A 25,815-nucleotide genomic window follows, 5' to 3' on the forward strand; every position below is an offset into this window, starting at 1 on the left:
TTTCAGATGCAGTGTTGCACCTGCATTCTACGAAGGGAGGTAAGAGACATAGGTAACTAATACAAGGCAGAAAGTGAGGAGGTACAGATAAAGCTCTATGGCAGTTTTGAATAACTAGAGATTAGAGGAACAGTAAGTTAATCATCATGTTTTCTTGAGGTGATGACATCTGAACCAAGTTTTTATGGAGAGAGAGACTGAAGGTGATGCTTTCTAGGTGGAGAACAGAAGACACGCACAGGAAACCATTAGTAGTCCCATTTTCTGGAGTACATATATAGAGGTACAGTGAGAGATACAAATAAAGATCAAAAGGGCCTTTAATTACTACCTATGATGTGTTTTCTTCAGTAGAAATTATGCCAGTGGGGACTTCCCTGGTGGTCCAGTGGTTAAGACTCCGCACTCCCAATGCAGGGGGCCCGGGTTCGATCCCTGGTCAAGGAACTAGATCCCACATGCATGCCGTAACTAAGAGCTCGCACGCCACAACTAAGGAGCCCACGAGCCGCAACTAAGGAGCCCACCTGCTGCAACTACAACCTGGGGCAACCAAATAAATAAACAAATATGAAAAAAAAATACGCCAATGAAGACTTTTATACAGGAAGAATATCACTATTAGAACTATCTTTCATGAAAATAAGTCTGGCCACAATGTACAGAACAGACTAAATAACAAGAGTTGGAATAGGAGGCCAATATGGACCTGAACTTGACCGAAATTAAGGGTACTATAAAAGAGGGAGGGAATTCTAGGTACTGAGGAAACAGACCATCCCATTTTGGAAAATGATTAGATAGAAGTTGCAAAGAGTCAATGACAACTGGGAAGTTGAGCCTGAAGGATGGGTATATAGTATTATCACTAAGGAAGTGCAATATAGTGCTGGACTTGTGGAGCAGCCAGTGTTAAATTTCCAGGTCCAACACTAACCAGGTATGTAAACTGTTTCTCCTAACTTACAAGGTTGTAGGTTCAAATAAGACTGAAAGGAACTCTGGGAGAGAAAAACCATAAACTAAAAAAATTCCACGAATGCTCTAATAAAAAGAAAGGAGACAAAAAAGGGTAGCAAGATCTTGGAGAGGATGCCAAAGTTAGGATTTTGAGAGCATGCCTGGATCATTAACTTTTAAAATGGGGGAGGGGACACTGCAATAGGGAAAGGAGAAAGGATTCAAATACTTACGGCAAGAGAAAAACTAAGGTAGCTTACATTTAGTCACCCTGCTTTTACTTACTAACCACCTTTCATTTTTAATAAGATCACCTAAGTGTATTTAGGGGCTCATCTCCAGACCCCTCTTATTATTTTAATCTTTGCAACACAGTTATACTGCTTAAAGATTTAAAACTCAACAAAGTAGAAATCTGATCTTCCAACCAACACGTTCTAATTAACTAGTGGTGTACACACAGAAGCTCAATATAATACATATTTAATTATAAATTTAAAATTTGAAATTATCTTATTTTAATTAAATAGTCCATCCAAAAATTTTCTAAACAATTTAAATTGTTCAGTGTAACTTGTTAATGAGCAAAAGATGCTTCTTCTCTTCTATTTTTCACTACCATCATCTTTCTTCCCAAATTTCTCCAAAATGAAAAAATCCTTACCTGTGGTGCCAGAATGAACAGATAATGACCTTTCTATCTGAAGTGGCGACATCATCTGTATTGTTAATTTCGCTAGGTAGATGGCTTCATATTCCTAGAAAAGATTTTAATTAACTTGAATATACATTTAAATTCTTAGATACCCAAAACAAAACAAAATTTTAAAAGTGTTTAATACATACATTATTGGTATTCTTAGTTTATACTGAAAACTCTGGTGCCATATTGCTGTAAGAGAAAGGCTTAAAATTCCTATCTTATAATTTCACGTTTATTGATGAGACTATAAATCAAGTCAAGTAAATAGCTTGCACTAAGGCACTGTACATTGAACTGCCAGTCAGTATGTATTCTCTGCCACCGGGCATAAGCTATATGATCTCTGACTTCATCTGTTAAAACACATACATACCCCCAAAACCCAAACTGGCAATCTCATAGAATGATTATAAGAATAAAAAGAAATAAAATATTTTTAAAAATCAGATTAATATATGGCATTTAATTGATTCAAGTATATATTTGGTTCTAATTCCTTAAAATCAATAGTCCTCTACTTCCAGTTAAAGATGGAGTAATAAAGCCATTCCTATTCCTCTCCCCTTTCTGAAAACAAGAAATAGAGAACTCCTTATTCGAAGAAGCTAGGAAACATCCATAACCCTGAATATGAGAAGAATGAAGAGAAAAGTAAGGAATTAATTATCAAATAAGTCAGGATACTGGCTACCTTTATGATGGCAGAAAGAGAATTATGATTAGAAAGAGGCCTCAAGAGGGCTTCTGGGATTCTGGCAAACGTTCAATTTCTTTACCTGGATGGCAGTTACATGGATGTTTATTCGCACTTTATGCATTTTTATATATGTGTATTATATTTCACAATAACATTAAAAAAAATGGAACCAGACTAAGCTATGCACAAAAGACGCCTGACTGCGGATATCAGACAGAGTGGGTACAGCTGACAAACTAACAAGCCCTTGCCTAGTATGATACAGCCAGGAAGTGTTCGTGGGCTGTGGGAGGAGGAAGGGCATATTAAGGAAAATGTGAACACCCACACCTGGCATTTCTGCAAGACGCAAGCAACGTGGAGGAGAAACTGGGTTGCATGTTGCCAAGCATCTGCTGATCTTGGTCAGCTGAAAGTAAAGGCTAAACTATTGATTCTCAAGCCTGGCTACACCTGAGAATCACCTGAGGAGCCTTAAAACCTGTAGGTATATAGTCAACTCCTCTCCTCTCCCCCCAGAGATTCTCATTTAACTGGTATGGGTAACATTCCCCAGGTGATTCTAATGTGCATGCACTGTTTATCAATCTAAACAAGAAGAACCTGTGACAAAAGGGGCTCTTTTTTTTTCCCACTCACTAAGTAGAGTCATACCACTGGAGAAAAGTGTTGGTGAGAAAGTCTTCCAAGACAACTGGGAAAATTTAAGCTGCCTACCTTTCCCCACCACTCCCCTGGTCCCTTTCCCACAACCTTATTGTTGGGCAAATAGCTTATCTAAGAAGAATGTCTCCAGTTCAAAGATGACCAATATCAAAAAAGGAACCAATGTATGTCCTATGTAAAGATGTTTGCAAGGGAAAGAAAAGCAACATTATAACCAAAAGTCTATATATAAAGAACACTGCATGAAAACTACACCATGGAGCAGGTCAAAATTACAATTCTCCATGAAATCAATGAGAATACGGCATTTCTGAAACGAGTTCAAAGAAGAGATAAAAGGATTCATGGAAGAAATAGGACAATAAAAGAGATGACTATGCCATTTCCTACCATTTCAGAAAACAAACAGAACACCCCTCTTAATCCTAGTTTCCCCTCCAACTACTGTTTCATTTCTGTTTTCCCCTTCTAAGCATAATTCCTGGAATTATCTATTCTTGCTGTTCACATTCCTCTCTTCCCATTTTCCTTTCAACTCTGAGCAATTATGCTTATCTTCCCCCTTCCACAAAAATTGTCAAGGGCACTAATGACATCATGTTCCTAACCTAATGTCAATTCTCAGCCCTTATCTTATTTAACCTGTTATCAACCTTTGAAACAGAGGGTCATTCCCCACTCTTCTAACACCTTCTTCACTTGACTTCCCAAACACCAGACCATCCTGATTTTCTTCCTAACTCACTGGCCACTCTTTTCAGCCTCCTCTGCTGATTCCCCATCTCCACAATCTCTACATGCTGGGAATACATTAAGGTTCTGTTTTTGAAATCCTTCTCTATCCACACTCACTTCTCTAGTGATCTCATCCAGTTTCAAAGCTTTCAATAGCATCTATATATTGATAACCCCTAGAAATACAGTTCTTTCTCATGAAATCCAGGCTTATATGTATACCTGCCCACTATCTAATAGCTCTCTCAACCTTAACATGACCAAAACCGACTCTTGATTTTACTCCCTTCAAATTTCATGCAGTTTCTCCCATACAAGCAAGTAGCAGTTCCTCTTCCAGTGTTCAGGCTACAAGGCTTAAATTCATCCCAATCTCTCTTCACATCCAATCCATCAGCAAATTCCGTCAGCTCTACTGTCAAATAAATCCAGCATCTGATCTCTTCTCACCTCTCCCCCTGCAACCACTTTGATTCAAACCAACACTCTCTTGACTCCATCACTGCAACAGCCTCTTAACTCAAGCACCTGCTTCTGCCCAAACCCCAACAAACCCCTACAGTATATACACAGTATACTATATTCAGCACAGCAGCAGGCAATCTGAAGTTGTTCCTTCACTTAAAATAAAAGCCAAAGGCCTTACTTATAATGGCCTACAAACGCCTGTCATGTGGCCCCTTACCTCCCAGCTTTAATCTCCTACCATTATTTGCTTACTCTGTTGCAGCCACACTGACCTTCTTGCACTTCTCGAAAATACTACGCTTACTCCCATTTCAAGGCACTTGCTCGTATATTCCTGCTACCTAGAATGCCTTCCCCCCAATATCAGCACAGCTTGTTCTCCTAATTTCTCCAGGTCTCTGCTCAAATATCATTTTTGCAATAAGGCCTTTTCTGATCACCGTTTAAAAATGCAATTCATGTCGCATCTCCTTATATGGCCTTATTTCTCCCTCCCTTATTTTCCTCTGTGACCCATTACTATCTGACCTTCTACATTTTACTTTGTTTACTGTTTAATTCTCTCATTAGAATAGGTTTCATGAGGTCAGAGATTTCTATTTTTTTCTCTGCTTTACTGCCATTGCCTAGAACAATGCCAAATAAACATCTGATGAAACAATGACATATGGGAAAGGGAGGAAAAGCTTGAGAAAAATCAAGCCAAGAGAAAAGAACAAAGTTGAAAATAATTACAGAGAAAATGGAAGATATGGAAGAAAAAGGGAACCAACATAAAATATGTCTCTGGGAGAAAAAACCAGGCAAATGAAACAGAACAACAAAAACAGAAGCCAAATACATAGTAGAAGAAAACTTTCTGAAATAAGGGAAGGTGTGACTCTGTAAGTGCTAAGGGCATACTAAGACTGAGAAGTTAATATAGAACAATCAACAAGATATACCTTGACAAATCATCCTATGTTCATCCAGACAACACCTCCTCCTCCCAATCAAGTCTTTTAAGGGGGAAAAATTTTAAATTAGGCTCCCCTCAGCCTTCTCTGGAGCAATATTCAATGTCAGGTCTGTGTACAAACCCATAAGGGAAAAAGGATTAAACAAAAAATTTTTATCTAGCCAATTGTCATTCAAACATAAGAGCAACAGAAAAATATTTTCCAAAATGCCAGGACTTAGGGAATATAGTTTCCAAGAACTCTTCTTGAAAATAATGCTCAAAGACAAACTCCATTAGTTGAATACAGAAGCTAGAATCCTATTTAAATGTAGAACTAAGGATGAACAACTAGAAAATGTGGTTATAGGATAGAATATAAATATTATAATCTGTAACAATGTAGAAAAAGTATAATCTTTTTTTTAAAAAAAGGAGGTGACAGGACATATAACAGGAGGTAGTTTAAGTAGATGATCTTACATTGCTAAGTAACAAGAGGTATAATATTTAAATATTTTTAAAGGTATAAGAGGTAACTCCTAGAAGAACTAAGACTAATAACAAAACAGGTAGTGGAGGGGAAGGAGGAAAGAAGTAGAGGTATATAAATTTTTATCTTTTATAGTGGAAATGAACTGATAGTTATTTAAAAGTGATAACTCAAGAAACATATGTATATACTATAAAGTTACAACTGTGCCCATTAGAACTAAAAACAATAAACTTAAAAATTATCAAAAGAATACAAACATACAAAAAATTCATAAACTATAGTGAAAAGTTTTAAAAAGATGCATTTAAAAGAGAAAGCGTGACATGAAATAAAATGACAGACAAAAGTATATATCATTTTTAGTGCAAGAAAGTGGGATAAATTCACCTATTAAAGAAAAATACTGATAACAAATCAAACAGCAAAATCCAGCCATAGACCATATATAGGAAATGCATCTAAAACAAAGTGATTTAGAAAGGTGGAAAGAAAAGTAATGCAGAAACTCACAAGGCAAATGCAAACAATATTACACAAGGTTAATTTCAAAGTAAAATAATTGAATGGAGGAATAATGAATATATAACTACAATGAAGATCTAACTTGAATTTTATCTACCAAATAACACAGTACCAAAATTGGCAAAGACACTAGAAGAACTAAAGAAAAAATAAACAGAAATATAATAAAGTAAAGGAGTTTCAATTCACCTCTCAGCCCAAGACAGACGAATCAAACAAATACTATCAGCCCTCTATGCACGGATGCAGAACCCACAGATACAGAGGACTGACTGTACTATGCCATTTTATATAAGATTTGGAATTCACGGGGCGGTGGGGGTGGGGGGTGGGTGTCCTGAAACCAATCTCCCACGGATACTGAGGGACGACTGTATATTGAGCTTTATGCCCTGAAAACAGAGAATACATCTTCTTTTCAAGTGCCCAGGAGACAGCTGTAATAACAACTGTATATTAGGCCATGAAGAAAACATTAAAAAATTCAAGAAGTAAATAGTATTAGAAATGAACAAAAATAGAAAATAAACCTTGTCACCTATATAGTTTTTTTTTAAAAAAAACTCTCAAACAAATGTTAAGTAAAAAATAAAATCAAAAGTGAAATCACAGAATATCAAGCTATAACAGTAATAAAAATATTGCATAGCAGAATCTATGTACGATATGTAGAATATGGCTAAAGCAATGCTAAGAGGGTAATTCATAGTCTTGAATTCTTGAAAGAATGAAAAACTAAGCTTTCAACTCAGGAAATTCACTAAAGAATAACAGCAGCAGCAGCACGAACAACAAAAACCTAAGGAAAGCAGAAAGCAAGGAGAAATTCAAATACAAAGAAGTTATATAAACTAACCAGATCAAGGAAAAAAGAAAGCACAGATACACAAAACTGAAAAAAGAATGGAAAAATATTTTCCTCAATTTTATCTCAAATCCTATGAAATGAATGATTATATAGGAGATTATGAAACCATCTAAAGTGACCTGAGGAGTATATGAAAATCAGACTTAACCTACCAAATGAAGAAAAGCTGTCCAAGAATTGGTCCACCCTCAAAATACACAAATGAATGAAATAATGAATAACTGAATTAAATTAAAAAATCAAGGTCCAATGATTTCACAGGTACCATATATCAGAACACCAAGAAGCCCATAACTCCAATCTAATTTACATTGTTCTAGAGCACATAAAGAGAAAGCAAGTTTCCATTTTAAAAATGAGAATCACATGATAAACACCCAAACCAGAAGAGGGTAGTATAGAAGAAAATTACAAACCAATATCACTTATTCAACTAATTCCAAAATCTTAAAAAAAATACTGACAAATAGAATCTAGCAACACATTCATGGAACATAGTGTACCATAACCAAGTGAGATCCATTTGTGAACCAAAATGATGATTCAAAATTAAGAAATCTAGCATAATGTGATACAATAATTCAACTCACCATATTAATGGCTTAAAGGAGTAAAACTACAGTCATTCCATTAAAAAAAATTTTTTTAAGCTAAAACTCAACATCTATTCCTGGTAAAAAACTCTTTACATAGGCACAGATGAATACATACACACACATACACACACACACACACACACACACACAGACACACACACACAGTGCAATACTAGAAGCACTGACACTGAAATCAAGAATAAAGTACAAGTACTATACCACTATTACTTATCACGGTTCTGATACAATGACCATCCAATGAGAAAAAAAAAATTAGAAAAGTTGCAAAATTATTATGATTTGGAGATGAAAATCTAAGACAATTAGAAAAATTTTCAGAATTGTTTAGAGTTTAATGCCAACTGAAAACAATAAAAATCAACAGCTTTCCTATATATAAGTAACTAATTAGAAAACATACTGAAGGAAAAAAACATTTTATTTATAATGGGAATAAAAGAAAATAGGAAAAATTTCATAAGAAATGCATATATTCTATATAAAGAAAACTTTAAAACACTAAAAGACATAGAAATTGACTTGAATAAATGGAACATACTCTTAGAGAGGAACATACTGAGAAAAATTTAAAGGTGTCAATTCCTTCTGAACTGTGAACGTAGAGATAATGTTATTAAAAACAACTACAGGACTCTTTCCAGTAAAGTTCACACCAAAAAATAAGTGTTAAGAACATACCAGGAAAATTCCAGAAAAAACATTAATGAGGGGATCTTGATTAAATTACTTGATATAAGTAATATAAATTACTTACATAATATTATAGTGTTTAAAATTGTTTGATACAAGTGCGACAATAAGCAGATCAATGGAACAAAATACAAGGTCAGAAACAGACTCAAGTATAGATCAGAATTTGGTATATAATAAAAATGGCATTTCAAATCAGTTGGATAAAGACAGATTTTCTTAATATACAGAGTCCTTACAAGCCAATGAGAAAAAGACCAACAACCTGATAGAAAAATAGGCAAATCATAAGGAGTTGCCACTTTTACCACCATGATAACAATGATCAAGAAGTTTCATAAAACACTTTCACTATTGGTATTGATTAGGTATGGGTAAACAGGTACCCCTTGTTTCCTGAAGCCTTTTTAGAGGCAATTTGGCAACATCAAATTTCAAATGCCCTCTGACCCAGCAATTCTACTCTGATCAGTTATCATACAGGTGCATTCACACATGTAAACAAAGATGTACCTACCAGGATATTCTTTCCAATGTTGTTTAAAATCATGAAAGGCTGGAAACAATCTAAAGGTCCGTGTATAAGCAATTGATCATATAAAACTGCAATACACACATACATCTATGTAGATATACACATAAAAATATTATGCAGGTAGAGCTATATGTGATCTTCAAGATATACTATTAAGGAGACTTACTTTTCAAGTATTCTTCTTAGGCATTATTGAATTTTTATTTTTTTAACCGTATTTTTTTTCTCTTTTAAATGAAGTAAAAGCTAAAAGTGAATTAAAAATAAACAGGAAGCAAAATTTAAAGTTTGGTAACTGAGACAACCCATTTTGTAGTGCTCTTGATATCTCAATGTAAGATTTATTCCTGCATAACTGGATAGAATCAGCCAGAGCACATTCTTCAACCTATGATTTTCCTTCTTGGAAAAAAATCAAATAAATTAATCAGATAAATTCACAAGTTTACTTTACTGTCTTTTTAGTGCATCTTCTAGGCATCATCAAAATGTGAAAGAATATGGAAAAGATAAAGCATATAAAACAGAAAAAGCAGCTATACATAATACATTTAAATCAAAACTCTTATGCTCTGTATGTGTGATTAAAATAAAGAAGTAATTGAAGACATTTCTAACACCAATTATTTTACTTTAGGTTGAAAAATGTGCCTTTAACTCTTTTTTTCTTGTTAACGGTAGCTTTTAAGAAAATATTGATAATTTTAAATACAGATGTAAACTTGAACAAAGAATCAAATTAATCAGGTTATGGCAATTTTTAAGTATTTACAAAGTAAATACTACAACTAAATTACATGAACATAAGATTTTAATTATCCTACTTTCTGACTGCCTTAAAGAGGAAGAAGAGAGAAGTTACCTGAAGCTGATGGACAAATCCAGCATTAGGATTAATACAAAATCTTCTTTCTTGAACGTAAGCAAATGCATCTCTGAAAACAAAAAAAGAAAACTAAAGCGATAATATTATTTCATGAATTAATCTCAATTTTTCCAGAATTTATCTAAAATATGAACTTACCTAACAATTTACCTAAAATAGAAAATCATAATCATACAGCTTGTACTACAGAGAAGTAGTGAATTGTAGTGGAAAAACCGAAAGCATGGTCAGACTAAGTATCACAATTCGTTTGCTTCCCAGCTGTGTGTCCTAGAAGGGGACACTTCTCAGCTTCTCTAAGCTTTATTTTTCTCAACTGTAAATTAGGCATTATAATAATTCCTATCTTGGAGCACTACTGTAAAGATGGAAGATAATAAGTATAACACATCGTGTACAGCATCTGTCACACAGTTCATGCTCAGATATTATTACTGGTTAATAAATGAGAAGTATAGGGACTTCCGTGTGTTGTTGAGATGAAAGTGCCTAGAATAGTATCTGGCACATGGCAGAAACCCAATAAATGGAAGTTATTTTCATTATTAATATTATTACTGATACATCACCAAATAATAAAGAGAATATATAAAACAAAATCTACCAGGCATTAATCATTTTCAGTTAAATAAAAGCACTTGTATTCAAATAATATTTAAGAATTAACACTTTTAAGCAAACTTTTCCATTATAATTTTTAGATAAAAAATACCAAATAAACTAAAGCATTTGGGACTTCCCTGGTGGCACAGCGGTTAAGAATCTGCCTGTAGGGCTTCCCTGGTGGCACAGTGGTTGAGAGTCCTCCTGCCGATGCAGGGGACACAGGTTTGTGCCCCGGTCTGGGAAGATCCCACATGCCGCGGAACGGCTAGGCCCGTGAGCCATGGCCGCTGAGTCTGCGCGTCCGGAGCCTGTGCTCCGCAACGGGAGAGGCCACAACAGTGAGAGGCCCGCGTACCCAAAAAAAAAAAAAAAAAAAAAAAAGAATCTGTCTGCCAATGCAGGGGACACGGGTTCCATCCCTGGTCCGGGAAGATCCCACATGCTGTGGAACAACTAAGTTCATGCACCACAACTACTGAGCCTGCACTCTAGAGCCCGCAAGCCACAACTACTGAAGCCCACGCACCTAGAGTCCGTGCTCCACAAGAAGAGAAGCCACAGCAATGAGAAGCCCACGCACTGCAATGAAGAGTAGCCCCTGCTCGCCCCAACTAGAGAAAGCCCACATGCAGCAAAGAAGACCCAACGCAGCCAAAAATAAATAAATAACTAAATAAATTAAAGATAACTTGGCAAAAAAAAAAAACACTAAAGCATCTGAATGTCTACTGTATGTGAGACATGTGGATCCAATGCTGAACATAGCTCAAATGGAGAGGGTTAATGGGGAACACAGCATTAGAATGGAGAGATTGATAGGGGCATGTCATGTGAAGTTTCATTGGCCATGTTAAGAATTATTAAGGATCAGAAACCTTTGAAAGCTTTTTAGGGTAAGGTAACATATGATCAGATTTATCTTTTGAGAAAATCATTCTCACTGTGGTGTGGAGAACAGAACAGACTAGAGAAGGAAAGAAAACATGAGACCACTAAGAAGGTGACTACTGGAAGAGTCCAAAGAAAACATGACTAGAGCTTGGATTAGGGAAATTAAATAATGATAAAGAGAGAGACAGATTCAAGGAATATTTTAGGACAAAAAACAGACAGGATTTGGTAAAGGATCAGTTTCGGACATGGGGAGTGAAGAGAAGGAGGTATCAATGATTACAACAGATTTCTAACTTGTACAAGACACACTAAGAAAGAAAATACTGTACATTGGCCAGTTTTCTTGGTTTGTTTTAGGGTGAAAAGTTCATCAGCCTGTCTCTCTCTCTCTCTCTCTCTTTTGTCTATGCAATATGCTTGGAACAGATGATTTTGGATAAGACAAACAATGAGTTGTGAACAGACACTAAAACAATTCTTAGGTAATTTTTCATCCAACTACTGTTAAAGGAAAACATAATAAATGAATCTTAAAGAAGCAATTACATCTTTGTCTAAGAGTTTTTAAACTCAGATTAACCAATTCCCTAGTAGTAAGCAAGCAGTTTTCCATGGGTTATTCCAACTATAATTATCTTTGGTTAAAATAACAAAAGTTAGCACTAGCTCCATAAAATAACAAACATTAGCCTAAGTGGATCTATACAAGGTAGACAAGCTACAAGGATTAAGAGACTTAACCATGGGATAAAAGGGCCTGCCTAATCAAACATGACAAGATGACAAAATCAGGAGATTATTAACTTAAATCTCCTAAACCGTCTCCATTAAGCTTTATTTTAATGAGAATCTAAATTGTGGCTAAGTTTCAGAGTACTTTCTTACCTGTACTTCATTCCAAATGTTTCCATAATGTATGCAATAACAAAGGCAGCACTGAAGAGGGGGACAAAATTTTTAGAAAAAAACAGAAAACACAACTCATTAATTAAATGCAAGAGAAAGAAAGATTATCTCTAACTTCATACCTCCTGGAGATCCCTGCATTCCCATGGACAAGAACTTTTCCTGAAAAACAAGAAATAGTTATTCTGATAGAAAGATACCTGATTCAGCAGCTAAAATATATTGAAACTATGTATCATACTACAATAAATCTTTTCTTAAACATTTTATGTATTTTATACATACAACTTGGATACTTATTAATTTTCAAATCCTTGAATTTATTTATATTAACTGTGTGGAGATTACAGTAGACTTTTAGGTTAAAGAGATTTAAAGCTGACCCAGAACATGAAAAATAGTTCTATAGAGATATTTAAGAAAGCCTATCCAAATGAAACAAGAAGTTAGGAAAATGCAAATTTGGGAAGTCTATTATACATAAATGCAGAATATGAAAGTTGTAATTAAGACAAATACTAACTAAAAAATTAACTATCATAAATAATCTCCTAAAAATAAATGTAAGCTAAGTAAAGGAATATTATTTACCTCCACTTTGTAAGCTCCCATCAATAAATTCTTTAGTCTGAAGGCAAAAGACAACGTGTTATAATAAAACATGTGGAGTAACATAAGCATAAAATACATACATACATACATACAGTGAAACAAAATATACTGAAAGTAATTTCCTGATTATTTATATGAATAAAAATTACTTTATGTCAAAAATCTCCAAAATGCTACAAATACAACTATTACAAGTTTAAATATTAGTTTGAATTTAAGAAATCTGAAGTGTGATTTCTCAAATATTTGGAGATCATAAAAAGGTTTTAAAAATAATAAATATTTTAAAAAATATAATCCCACAATTTTCAGACATAACAAAGTAAAAGTAGTATAGGAGAAAATCATGTTTCATTAAGTTTTAGAACCACAATTAAGCAGGTCAAATCATAAATAAATTTTAAATGATATTAAAATATTGATACCTACCATGGGGAAAAAACGTATTATATTTTCAACTGGATTATCTGCAATATCCAAGACTAAATATCTGAAAATAGAATATTTTGTGATAAGCACATTTTCAGATAAAACTCTCTTCATATATAAAAAATATGAAAATTTCTTGGCAACCATGAAAATAATGCAAAACAACTTTCAAAGTATCATATTCCCAAGAACCGAGCCATAGATTTTATACTGCTTGAAGGCATAGATAGCATTTAAAGCCTTAAATAACACGTTAACATTTCTCTGATATCTTATTATTTAAAAAAATTTATCTGCTTAAAACAGAAAAATCACAAGTAGGAAGAAACCTTCCTCTAGATCAGAGTGGACCTGGAAAATAAAGACAAGAATTGCCTGTTTTCCTTATTGTTATTCTTCTATTTCTACCAACTTCCCTAGGACTAAAAGACTTTTCTCTGGATGGCCCTGCCACCTTTCCTCACAACCCTAGAGAGGACAATTCAGAGGAAGCCCACAGTCTGAGAGAGAAGAAACTAACCAAAACAGAAGGCAGCAGTCTGACAGAGCCGTGAGTCAAACATTCATTGTTTGAACTAACCTTCAGTAGAGCAACAAGCAACAAAAGACCACCTGTCCTGGAATTTTACACCTTCAAAAACATTTAAAATAAGTCATTTTAATATACTAGCCTTAATTTGTGAAAAACTTCTATTTCTGGAAATTCCCTGGCGGTTCAGTGGTTAGGACTTGGTGCTTTCACTGCTGGGACCCTGGGTTCGAACCCTGGTTAGGAAACTAAGATCCCGCAAGCCGCGTGGTATGGCCAAAAATAAAAAATAAAAACTTCCATTTCTAACCTATCCAACACCACCTGTTTATTAACACAACTTAGTTAAGTAATTAAGTTCTAAAATTTAAAGTCAATATTGCTTTAATGATCATTTTGGTGGCAGCAACTTCAATAAATTCAGGGCTTATCACACAGAAGCTGTATCTAGGACATTTTGGCACTAAAAACAAAAATTCTATACAAACTAGAAAGCTATGTAGTACGGCATTTTAAAATATAACATTTTCATTTTCTTTAATATACACAAGTCTATATGTGTGTATACATAATACACATATACAGTAGAAAAAGTTTAGAAGGAAATATACCAAAATGTTAAAGTTATGTTCCTCTGGGTTGTGTATTTATGGATGACTTTTAAAATATTTTTCTTGGTGTCATTCTGTATTTTCCAACATATCTACAAAGAACAAGTATTTCTTTTGCAATTAGAAAAAGTTAGATCTATTTTATTTTAGATTACAGATATTCCCTTTTTAAAACTAGTTTTGTTTTTTTTTGTTTTTTTTGCGGTACGCGGGTCTCTCACTGTTGTGGCCTCTCCCGTTGTGGAGCGCAGGCTCAGCAGCCATGGCTCACGGACCCAGCCGCTCCGCGGCATGTGGGATCCTCCCGGACCGGGGCACGAACCCATGTCCCCTGCATCGGCAGGCGGACTCTCAACCACTGCGCCACCAGGGAAGTCCCTAAAACTAGTTTTTATTAACTGAAAAATGTGTACACACAATAAAAAATTCTAACGGTATAAAGACATCTGCAATGAAACCTAATGTCTCTCTACCATCCCAGACCCTAAATTTCCCTTCTCAGAAGTAACTACTATCAAGTTTCTAGTCTGTCAGTCCAGAAATTTTCTATGCATATACAAGAATATATGCCTAATGTACTGCATATATTTTTAAACACATGGCTCTGCACCTTGCTGTTTTCATTTAATAAATCTTGAAGATTAGTCCATATCAGCACACATAGAAATACTTCATTCTTTTTCATGGTTACAGTATTCTACTGTGTATTCACACAGTATATTTTATAGTCTCTTATACTGATGGACATTCAGGTTGCTTTCATTTTTACAAACAATAAAGCAGAACATTAAAACAGTTTTAACATATATGCTTTTATACAAATATTTCTAGAATGATATCAAAAAAAAAAGAGTTAATAGTAGCTGCCTCCTAGCTAGAGATAGACTAGGTAGCTGGGTTTAGGGGAGGAAAGAGACATTTTCCTTATATACCTTTTTGACCCTTTGGCCTTTGTATCATGTGTAATATATGCTTTATTTTTTTAAATGAAGCTAAAAGAAAGAACATTAAAAACCATCAGATGCTCAACCTCATCATTTTAAGATAAATGAGAAAGGCAAATTAAAACTACAACAAGACACCTTTTTTACTCTAGGAGATTGGGAAAAATTTTAAATGCTTTATAATTTTGTTGTAGAGAGATACCAAGGAAAGAGTACCTCTCATTTACTTCACAGTGGGAATGTAAACTGATACAACTCACTGGAGGGCAATTTGTAACATCTATTAAAATTTAAATGCTCACGTTCTTTAATCCAGCAATTCCACCTCTACAAATTTATCCTATTGATGTATTCACATATGAATTAAATGATATATACAGGGATACTCACTACATTAGCAAAAGTCTGGAAACAATCTAAATGTCCAACAAGAGGAGATGGGTTGAATAAATTTTAGTACAGTAATACAATGGATTACTGTGCAACTTAAAAAGAATAATGCGGGAGTTCCCTGGTAGCCTTGTGGTTAGGATTCTGGGCTTTCACTGGTTGGGGAACTGAGATCCCGCAAGCTGTGCAGTGTGGAGGGAAAAAAAAAAGAAGAATGAAGCTAAGAAATAATATGAAGCCATCTCCAAAATACATAATTTTTAAAAAAGGCTAACTTGATCTGTAAGAATATGTTTATATATGTAACATACCTCTGGAAACATACTCAAAAACAACGGATACCTGCAGGGAGGAGAATTGAGTATCTAGGGGACAGGAATAGGGAAACCTACTTTTCAGTATACATGTTTTTGAACATTTAGAATTCCACATTCTGTGCATGAATTACTTTTTAAAAATACTTTAAAGGAAGTTTATTCTTTAAATCATGTACTGTATGACCCATCTTTATAAAACATATATATACAGGAGAAAAATCCGATATAATAAAATCAACTTGAAATAAAAACATTACATGTTTGCTACCCTTAACATTTTTATAAATTATAGCAACAATTCTTACCTAAATAATTGTTGAAAGTTGGGTTTAATAAAGTTTGCTTCAATATTTTGTCTTATACATATTATATGAGTTATTCCGTGTTTCTGTAGTATAGGTAGCTATAAAAAAAGGGAGAGAAATAGTTTAAAATACAAAACATCATCTTATTGTAAAACAGATATTTGAAAATACACAGGACTCAACTTTAGAACTAATGTAGCCACATCTGAGCTTTAAGTACAGGGGATCAAAGCTAATTTCATAATAACATACCTGAAGTGATCAGCAAAATATTTCAATGATTCAAGGTTAATACACTACATGTCCTCAAAAGGCTAACAGGATTATTTTATATCTATAATTTCAGAGCTTGATATGACCTTAAAGATAATTTATTTGGGAAACAATACTATACCTTCATTATATACCTTATTGTACATTTTGACCTTTGTATCATGTGTAATATACTTTATTACTTATTTATAATTTACATTTATATACTCTTTATTATTTATTTATAATACTATGTAGTGGTTAAAAGCATGGGCTTTGGAGTCATGAGAGCCCAAGCTCTAGATCCTAGCTCTGCTAATGATCTGAGCACTGTGGCTCAATTTTCTCACACGAAAATAAGGAAAACCCTACCTATTCACTTGAGTGGTTGTGAGAATTATATAAGAAAATATGTTTGGCATACTGCCTGGGACACACAGCAAGGGTTTTCAGTAAATGGCAGTTACATATATTGACTACAATTTTTATTTTTTAGAGAGGACTACTATGACATAAACAGTTGTTCAACATCACTGATCTCTAGACTACTCCCTGCCTCTCCCAGTACACTTTTTCTACTATAAGCCAGAATTAAGTTATAAAATTCACAAAATCTAATTAACCTTTTAGGGTTTAAAAATTCTTCTAAAGTTAAAACTGGCAACTCCAAAGTATATTATATTCTGTGGTGCCTTTGGGCTCTACATTTAAAACAATTTAACATGACAACTCTAAGAACTATCAAATAATTTTTATTTGCAAGTGACTAGGTTTCAATGAAATTTACAGGTGACTTTTTTTTTTTTTTTCCTGTACGCGGGCCTCTCACTGTTGTGGCCTCTCCCGTTGCGGAGCATAGGCTCTGGACATGCAGGCTCAGCAGCCATGGCTCATGGGCGTTAGCCGCTCCGCGGCATGTGGGATCTTCCCGGACCGGGGCACGAACCCGTGTCCCCTGTATCGGCAGGCGGACTCTCAGCCACTGCGCCACCAGGGAAGCCCGAAAATGTGGTTTTTAAATGTTAATTTTTGCAGCTAGGTTTCCTATGTCTGGCATAGATTAGAGTTAAATTATCTTTGTATTTTCTGAGTATATCCTGAGACAGGGGAAAGGAGGTAAGCATTTGGTAGGATTAACAATGAATCAATGGTGACTTCCCTGGTGGTCCAATGGTTAAGACTTCACCTTCCGATGCAGGGGGTGCAGGTTCAATCTCTGGTCGGGGAGCTAAGATCCCACATGCCTCGTGGCCAAAAAGCCAAAAAACATTAAAGAAGAAGTAACTGTACTGTAACAAATTCAATAAAAACTTAAAAAAAAATGGCCCACATTAAAAAAAAAATCTTAAAAAAAAAATCAATGTTCTGTATTCACATTTACGGAAACTCCAAAGTAAATTCAATATTCATTCCTTTGTTTATGATTGATCTATGATATGTGAAGTTTTCATATCTATTCTATTAATGTGGGAAACTACAAGAAGACATATATAAAATTAGGGATAAAAACATGTTTTAACAAGCCTGGAAGGCACATTAGATTACTAAGTGAAAAACAAAACTTAAGATAGACCCCAAAAGTAATAGCACACAAAATAGTTTTTACTTTTCAACAGAATTTCATTTATACAAAGCAAATTATGACCTTATCTCATACCTAGAAACAACAGAAAAATTTTAGAAAAAGAAATGGTTCACTACTTACAAGGAGCCTAAATATGTCCCTTTTATTAAAACTGTATTTGAATGTAATAAAAGATAGGCTAAACTAAGTGAGTTTATTAGAACAGGAGTTTATTCCCTAAGGTTTCTTTATCTCCGTTATTCTTTTGTTACTTTTTTGGATGATGAAATGAAAAGAAATATGGGCTGTACTATAATGACTCATGGTGGGAAATAATCAAATTTTGCCATAGAAGCTTTTCTTCAGTCCAATGCGACTTATGGTGAAATTAGGGGGGAGAGATTTTGAGACGATAGATCTGTAAACAAACACTTATAAATTAATGTGAGAAAGAGTATAACAGGTATACTTATAAAGTGCAGTGAGAATACAAAAAGCAAATAGTCTAAAATCATCCTGAAGGCCAGTATTTGTGAATATTACATTATTTGGGCATAACTTTGTTTTTACAAAGTAAGTCACAGTTAATTCTATAGTTATCTACCATATTCTTTCCTTAGTATTTATTTACATAGATTTTTTTTAATCAACGTCCCATCTTTCCAACTTAGCTGTAAGCCATCAAAATGACTAGGGTTACTCTTAGATAGTCCTCAACAGTCAAAAAGCCTTCCAGTACCAAAAGGAATGACATTAACTTTAAAAAACTCCCAATCACCTAAAATTCGTAAATACATCAAATTATTTCATAAAAGCTTTAAATTCTACAGTTTTTATAAAACCTACTGCAGGTAAGTATCATACACAAGAACACTGACTTCTAAATAGGCAGGTTATTAGGGAAAACATTTGTGACACAATGTTTCACATTATAATTCAAAGAGAATTAGCACTGCCATAATTCATAGGGCTGAATCCTCTAGAAGTGACAATAACACTGTTACATATATTTGAATGAGATCTACCCTTTTAACTGTGTAACTGAAGAAATACATTTCAGGTTAACTATATAGGACATCTAGATATATAGTACAATACTTTACAACCTGGAACATCCAGACCTCTAAAGTCTGGAAGAACAGAAGATTTGAGTCACTTCAATTAAAATGTGTGGGTGTGTATGAGTGCATTCGTATACACTTGTGCACGCACACTCTCTTACCCTTTAACTAAAATGTTAAATAACCTTATTTTAGGATTTAATTGTATCTCATATTTTTCAGAAACTATGATTAGCAATTACAGATGTCTAGTATCTTAGAGGGTAAATAAATTATTAAAGGTCAGTTTTCAGTAAGTCTTTTAAATACATGGATTTCACGAGGAAAAAAAATACAAAAACTCATTTGTGATTTGTGGTTAAACATGAGAATCACTGGTCCAGTAAAATTTGGAAAGAACTAGGTGCTCCAGAGTGACAACTACTGTTAATATGCAATATCGGTGCACCCTTCCTCAAATAATACTCTTTCTACCAAAAAATTTTACTCCAAATAGTTGGTTAATAAGGTCTCTTGATGAATCTAATCTAAAGTTCTTACCTTGCTTTTCATGGCAGAAGAATATGGGCCTAAAAACAATCCAGGCAAAATTTCCTAGGAAAAAAAATTGAGCTATTTACCATCAGCAATTTAAATCTATACAAAATATGTACCATATAAGTGGATTAGCTGAGTGTTTTCATAGCTGTTATAATAATTTGCTAAAAAGCTTGTTATTTAGGGAGTATTTTCTAGCCACACTGAGCAAATGACTGGGAAGAGAAATGCAGATGTGCTTTACATAATCAAATGACATATTTAAAGTTGAAATGTAGTTCTGAAAAGTCAGATATTTGAACTTCCATAGAGCTTTTTTTGTTGCGGAGCACAGGCTCCGGATGCACAGGCTCAGCGGCCATGGCTCACGGGCCCAGCCACTCCACGGCATGTGGGATCTTCCTGGACCGGGGCACGAACCCCTGTCCCCTGCATCAGCAGGTGGACTCTCAACCACTGCGCCACCAGGGAAGCCCTCCATTGTGCTTTTTATAAGCAGTTTGAGTAGAATTACTATATTGTATTGTTGTCTTTTAGATTACTAAAACACCCATAATTTTATTTCTATTCTCTATTATAGTTTAGAAATAAAATAGGTATAAAGAAAATCATCCCTTTGGAATTACACAAAACCTTATTCAGTCAAATCAAAAGTAGTACAAGATAAAACAATTACAACTTTTACCTATGTAAAGTATTTTTGCAAAGCTTAAAGACTATTGACAGTTTCAGCAATTTAAATAAGTAACTTCTGAATGGTGAATTAAAATTTATTCTATGTGAATTCAATATAGAAAGCTTTCAGTGTGAATTCTATGTGAATTCAATATAGAAAGTTTTTAGTATATAGAGTATATATCATACTCTATATACTAATATAATTTTGTAGTTCAGTTCTATGGGACATCAGAATTATTTGTGTATAGGTGTGATTTCTTCTAATAGCTTCTTGTGGACAGAAACTAAATTTTACTCATATTTGCATTCCCCATAGCACCAAGTAAAATGCCCCATGGGTAATCACATATTTTTAAAAAGTGAATTTTCACAAAAAGAGAAAGGAAACAGATTTTTAGAAGTCAAGGGATTCCTGAGAAGGGGAGACATTGCTTGATCTTGGGAGTAGCAAAGTTGAAATGCAAAACAAAAAAAGTACTGCTATGTGGGTTAGCTATCACTAATTCATTCATTCCATACTGTGAGTATTCAACTCAATCTTCTGGAGAACTTCACTATGAAAGTTGACTGGGAATCAGACACGAAGATGAGCAATTAGTCAAAAGGGTGATGTGCTTTACAGTCAACTCTCCTGAGTTTATCTAAGCTAGACAAACACAGAAAGTAAACTGCTTTCAGAAATAATACAAATATTGTACCCAATTTTTCAGATGAAGAAAGACAAAGTGACTCATTAAGTACAAACATATATTACTATGTCCATGGTTCTAATCTAAGAAAGAAATTTCATCTCCCATCTTTTTAAGAGGCACGATCAACTTTAAATATGTTAATATTTAAAATACTCAGTGATGAACCTACAGATCATGAGTCAACAGGACTCAAATCCTTTGTGAAATTAGGTTAAATTATTTAACAATGATAGTAACAGTAACACGGGCTGGCTGGAATAAATGAGAAGGTTGTCATACCTGCATCTCTCGTCTCATAGGGTAGGTCCACTCCTTAAAAATGGAAGGAAAACAAAAGAAAAGTAAATAACATTATGAAAAAGTCACCCAATTAAAGGTTAAAGATGTGATATACAAGTGTATGGATTTTTTAAAAATACATTATACTTATAGAATGTTCTATAAAAACAGCTGATTCAATTGGCTTCACAAGCACCTAAAAATTTAAGTGACAAGAAACAACGATTAAGGTAATTCTTTAAATAACTGGGCTTCCAAAATTATGATTATGTTACTCTATAATGGATGGAATAGTTCAATAATTATAAGGATAAGTATTCCAGAAGTTTCTCTCAAAAATGATCCTCTAAATCAGAGATGTCAAATATACTTTTTGTCATTCGTGCCAACTCTAATCAACTGGCAGTAGATAGCTAAAACCCTGTGTGGAGAAAGACTCAAGGAAGGAAAGAGTGCTGTGGTCATTGAGCAATATCTGCAATGATGAAAGAAGAACAGAATGTGATAAGTATTTATTTGCCATTCCTGATCTAAAATGCCAGATGCTCATCAAACAGCCTTTCCCATATCTCACTTGGGCTTAAGATTCTGTCTAGTTCAAGTTCCTTTACAGATACACTTCACCAAAGTACAGAGTTCATTCTTGGAATGCAGACCAAGATAAAGAAGTTGGAAAATAATGCAAAATGGCAAAAGACAGAAAATATTTTAAAAGAAAAAGAAAAAAGCAATACAGTGAATTGAAATGAAGAATCAAATATAGTACAGATAGTCCTCATTTGTAAATGGACTACATTCCAAAAGTTTCTAGCTTGGTTGCTTAAAACTCAGAATTATAAACAGTAATTAGGTTTCTAAAGTTAAAACTGCAAAAAGTTTTAAAAAAAAACTTTCTATTTTGAAATAATTTTAGAATTACAGAAAAGTTGAAAAAATAGTACAAGGAATTCCCTTTACCCTCCATCCAGATTCCCCAAGTCAGAAAAGTATCTTTAACATCTAAGGTAGAAATGTATCTCTGTAATGGAAAGAGAGAATAGTACTCCTACAAAGACAGCATTTTTTTTAAAATAGAGAAACAAAATACATTTTTCATTTTTAATCTTGAAAAATGGTCTCGGCAATGTAGTAGAAGCAGACTATAAAGCCTGAGAAACCATCTATGAAATGACTGTTAAAAAAAATATAATATATATATATATTATATTTTTGTGTGTGTGTGGTACACGGGCCTCTCACTGTTGCGGCCTCTCCCGCTGTGGAGCACAGGCTCCGGACGCACAGGCTCAGCGGCCATGGCTCACGGGCCCAGCCGCTCCGCGGCATGTGGGATCCTCCCGGACCAGGGCACGAACCCGTGTCCCCTGCATCGGCAGGCAGACTCTCAACCACTGCGCCACCAGGGAAGCCCTGTTAAAATATATTTTTAAAGGTATCTTTAAATGCATAGCTGAACTAAGAAGTGAGGGAAATCCCCAGAGAGACACACACTCATAAACACAAGAAAGCACAAAACCAGCAAGGGTAGTAAGCACTGAAACACAGCATACTGAGAAGATCTTCTAGTCTTTTCATGGCCTTATATTTCTTTCTGTTCTTTTAAAATGTAGGTATAAAAGAACTTATAATGAGGTGCTAAAATGCCCAAATCTGAATGTAGAGCTCAATCAATTTTTACAAACATACATACCCATATGATCACCACTCAGATGAAGATTTCCATCATCCCAGAAAGTTCCCTCATTCTTCTTCTCAGTCAATATCTCCTGTTTTCAGAGGTGACCACTGACTTCCATCACTATAGATTTTAGTTTTGTCTGTTCTGGAACTTCATGTAAATGGAATCATACAGCAGTACTATTTTATGTCTGGTTTATCTCACTCAACTTAATGTCTGTGAGATTCATCCATGTTGTTGTGTATGTCAGTAGTTTGTTCCTTTTCACTGCTGTGCAGTATACTATTGTATAAATATTCCACAATTTACTCATTCTCCTGTTGGTGGAGATTTAAGTAGCTTCCAGGTTTTGGCAATTATGAATAAAGGTGCAATGAAAACTCTTTTATATGCTCTTTGGTGGACATATGCATTTATTGCTCTTGGATATATAAGTGGCAATGGAATGACTAAATCACAGAGTAGGCCTATATTTGGCTTTACTAGACACTGTCAAAAGTTTTAGAAGAGCAATTTACACTCCCACCAGGAATGTATGGGAGTTCTAGTTGTTCCACATCCTCATGATGGACGTAATTTTAAATGGCACGGCACATGAGACAAAGCCTAGGACCTGCTCAAAGTCAGATCATGACCAAAAAGCTGGGACCCCCAAAGGGCAACACCCTAAGTGAAAGATAAAGTGGTGGGAGTGGGGCCTCACTTCATCCCCATAAAAATGAGTACTCTTGCCTTTCCTAGCTTTGGTTCTGAGTAGGTGGTGGTGGTGGTAGTAGCGGGGTGGGGTCTTCCTAACCAATCTGGTCTTCACTAAGGTTTGGCATTAGAATGCAATTATCTTTGTGAGGCCAAATGAAAATTTAATGTCAAGTGGCCTTGGGTAAAAAGTGTCCATGGGTTCCTGGGAGAAGCAAATGCATTTTCTCTCTGAAGAACACACCTTAAACCTAGATCAGAAATAATTCAAACAGATAGGTTCCAATGAACTCGCAATATGAAATTCATTTAAAAAAAAAAAGAGGAAATGAATAACCATGAAAAGCGATACAACTGAATCACAGCCACAAAGATGGCAGATATTAATTACAAAATAGCTAGCTAGTGGGAAGCAGATGCACAGCACAGGGAGATCAGCTCGGTACTTTGTGACCACCTAGAGGAGTGGGATAGGGAGGGTGGGAGGGAGATGCAAGAGGGAGGGGATATGCGGATATATGTATATGTATAGCTGATTCACTTTGTTATAAAGCAGAAACTAACACACCATTGTAAAGCAATTATACTCCAATAAAGACGTTTAAAAAAGAAAACAATGGGAAATCACAGCAGTTTTAAAGGAATGATGATCTTTTTGGAAACTCATCTAAACACAGCTAAATTTCTGCTAACAACTATCCTGTAAAGAGTGCTCTAACCAGTATTTCACGAAACTTGGAAGTAATATTTTTATAGAAGTGACAGGATCATCAAGCTACCATAGCCTGATCACAACAATCATTAAGAGCCTTCACTGAAATCTCTGTACTTGAATTTTTTTTTACTTAAGCGAGATTTGGATTGTGATTGGTAGTGCTTTCTACGTGGAGGAACTATGCTGGCTGGTCACCATAACCATGAAAAACTGTTTGCCATTTTATGTATCTCACTGGAAATTAGAAAATTACATTGTTTTATTAGTCAGTTTTTCATGAGTAACTATATGCCCTATTTAATGGTTATTTACAGTTTTGTCTGTCCAGAAAGCATCCTCCATCTTTTATGAAATGCTCCTATGGTTTTGGTGGGAGGGCTACTAATGATAAGCTTCACTCCCCTAGCCCAGAGTGAGTATCTGACCTAGACTGGACCCCTCACTGTATTCACCCCTTCCTGGCTCTCTTGACTGATCCAAAGGATGGGCATATGACCTAAATTGGGCCAATCTTCTAGATTTTAAACACTGAAGCTTAGAGAAAGGCACTTTTGTTCCTCAGTGTGTATGCTGTAAGCATATGACCCTCGAGCAACTGATGGCCAAACTCCATACCTGTGCAGAAGCCCAAGAAAAAGAACAGACACTGACAGAAAGTAGATACAAGCACTAATGAAAGGCAGAGGCAGCTCTGATGCATTATAATACTATCTAGTCAAGTCCCTGAGACCAGCTGCACTCCAAACTTTCTGGATTTAGTTACTTCTTTTCTTTTTTGCTTAAGCTCCTCTGGTTTTTGTCACTTGTAACCGAGAGATAACAAACATCCAGTGCTATGAAATAAGGAATGAACTGGCTTTCAGCAGATAATATCATTATGTACTAGGTTTAAGCATTACTTCTGTCCGACACAGAAAAGAAGCTATATTCCTCGTAAGATTTTATAATCTTTGCAAAGATAAGATATATTATTTACACAATAAAAGATTAAATACAAAGTCTGTAAACATTTTAAACTAGAACTATTAAGATTAGAACAGGGAAGAATTGAGGTGTAGTAAAAAGGACAATGAATTAAGAATGAGGAGACCAAGGTCCTCACTTGTGTCTTGTGCTAGGCATATCATTTATTCTTAGTAAGCTACAATTTCTTCACTTTAAAAGTAGGAATGCTCTACATTATTTCTAAGGTTGCTTCCAGTGATGAAATTTCTGAATCATTTTGAGGATATAAAAGCATACTCCTCATTCACATTATTCCATATGAAACAAAGAAAAAAGTGTAAATTCATTTTTAACCTAACCTAAATTCTACTTTTTTTTCCTACTTAAGAGTCTAC

General features: G+C 34.7%; 1 protein-coding gene across 6 annotated transcripts in view; it reads right to left on the minus strand.

Moving 5' to 3' along the window:
- Positions 1–25,815, minus strand: part of STYX (serine/threonine/tyrosine interacting protein) — a 40,272-nt gene that overhangs the window by 13,104 nt on the left and 1,353 nt on the right. For 5 of the 6 annotated variants that reach the window (XR_012329978.1, XR_002174072.3, XR_002174071.3 and 2 more), the window contains exons 2-10: positions 21,387–21,419; positions 19,741–19,794; positions 16,324–16,421; positions 13,228–13,288; positions 12,778–12,814; positions 12,309–12,348; positions 12,166–12,216; positions 9,757–9,829; positions 1,625–1,718 (exon numbers count right to left, since the gene is read on the minus strand). Coding sequence is in view for 2 of the 6 variants with exons in the window: in XM_004317453.4 (XP_004317501.1) it covers positions 1,625–1,718; positions 9,757–9,829; positions 12,166–12,216; positions 12,309–12,348; positions 12,778–12,814; positions 13,228–13,288; positions 16,324–16,421; positions 19,741–19,794; positions 21,387–21,419 (541 nt within the window). In the remaining 4 variants the exon portion in view is untranslated. The remainder of the gene's footprint in view (positions 1–1,624; positions 1,719–9,756; positions 9,830–12,165; positions 12,217–12,308; positions 12,349–12,777; positions 12,815–13,227; positions 13,289–16,323; positions 16,422–19,740; positions 19,795–21,386; positions 21,420–25,815) is intronic. The other variant, XM_019923861.3, reaches the window with a different exon arrangement.

Source organism: Tursiops truncatus, chromosome 2, assembly GCF_011762595.2.
Source record: "Tursiops truncatus isolate mTurTru1 chromosome 2, mTurTru1.mat.Y, whole genome shotgun sequence".
Taxonomy (NCBI): domain Eukaryota; kingdom Metazoa; phylum Chordata; class Mammalia; order Artiodactyla; family Delphinidae; genus Tursiops; species Tursiops truncatus.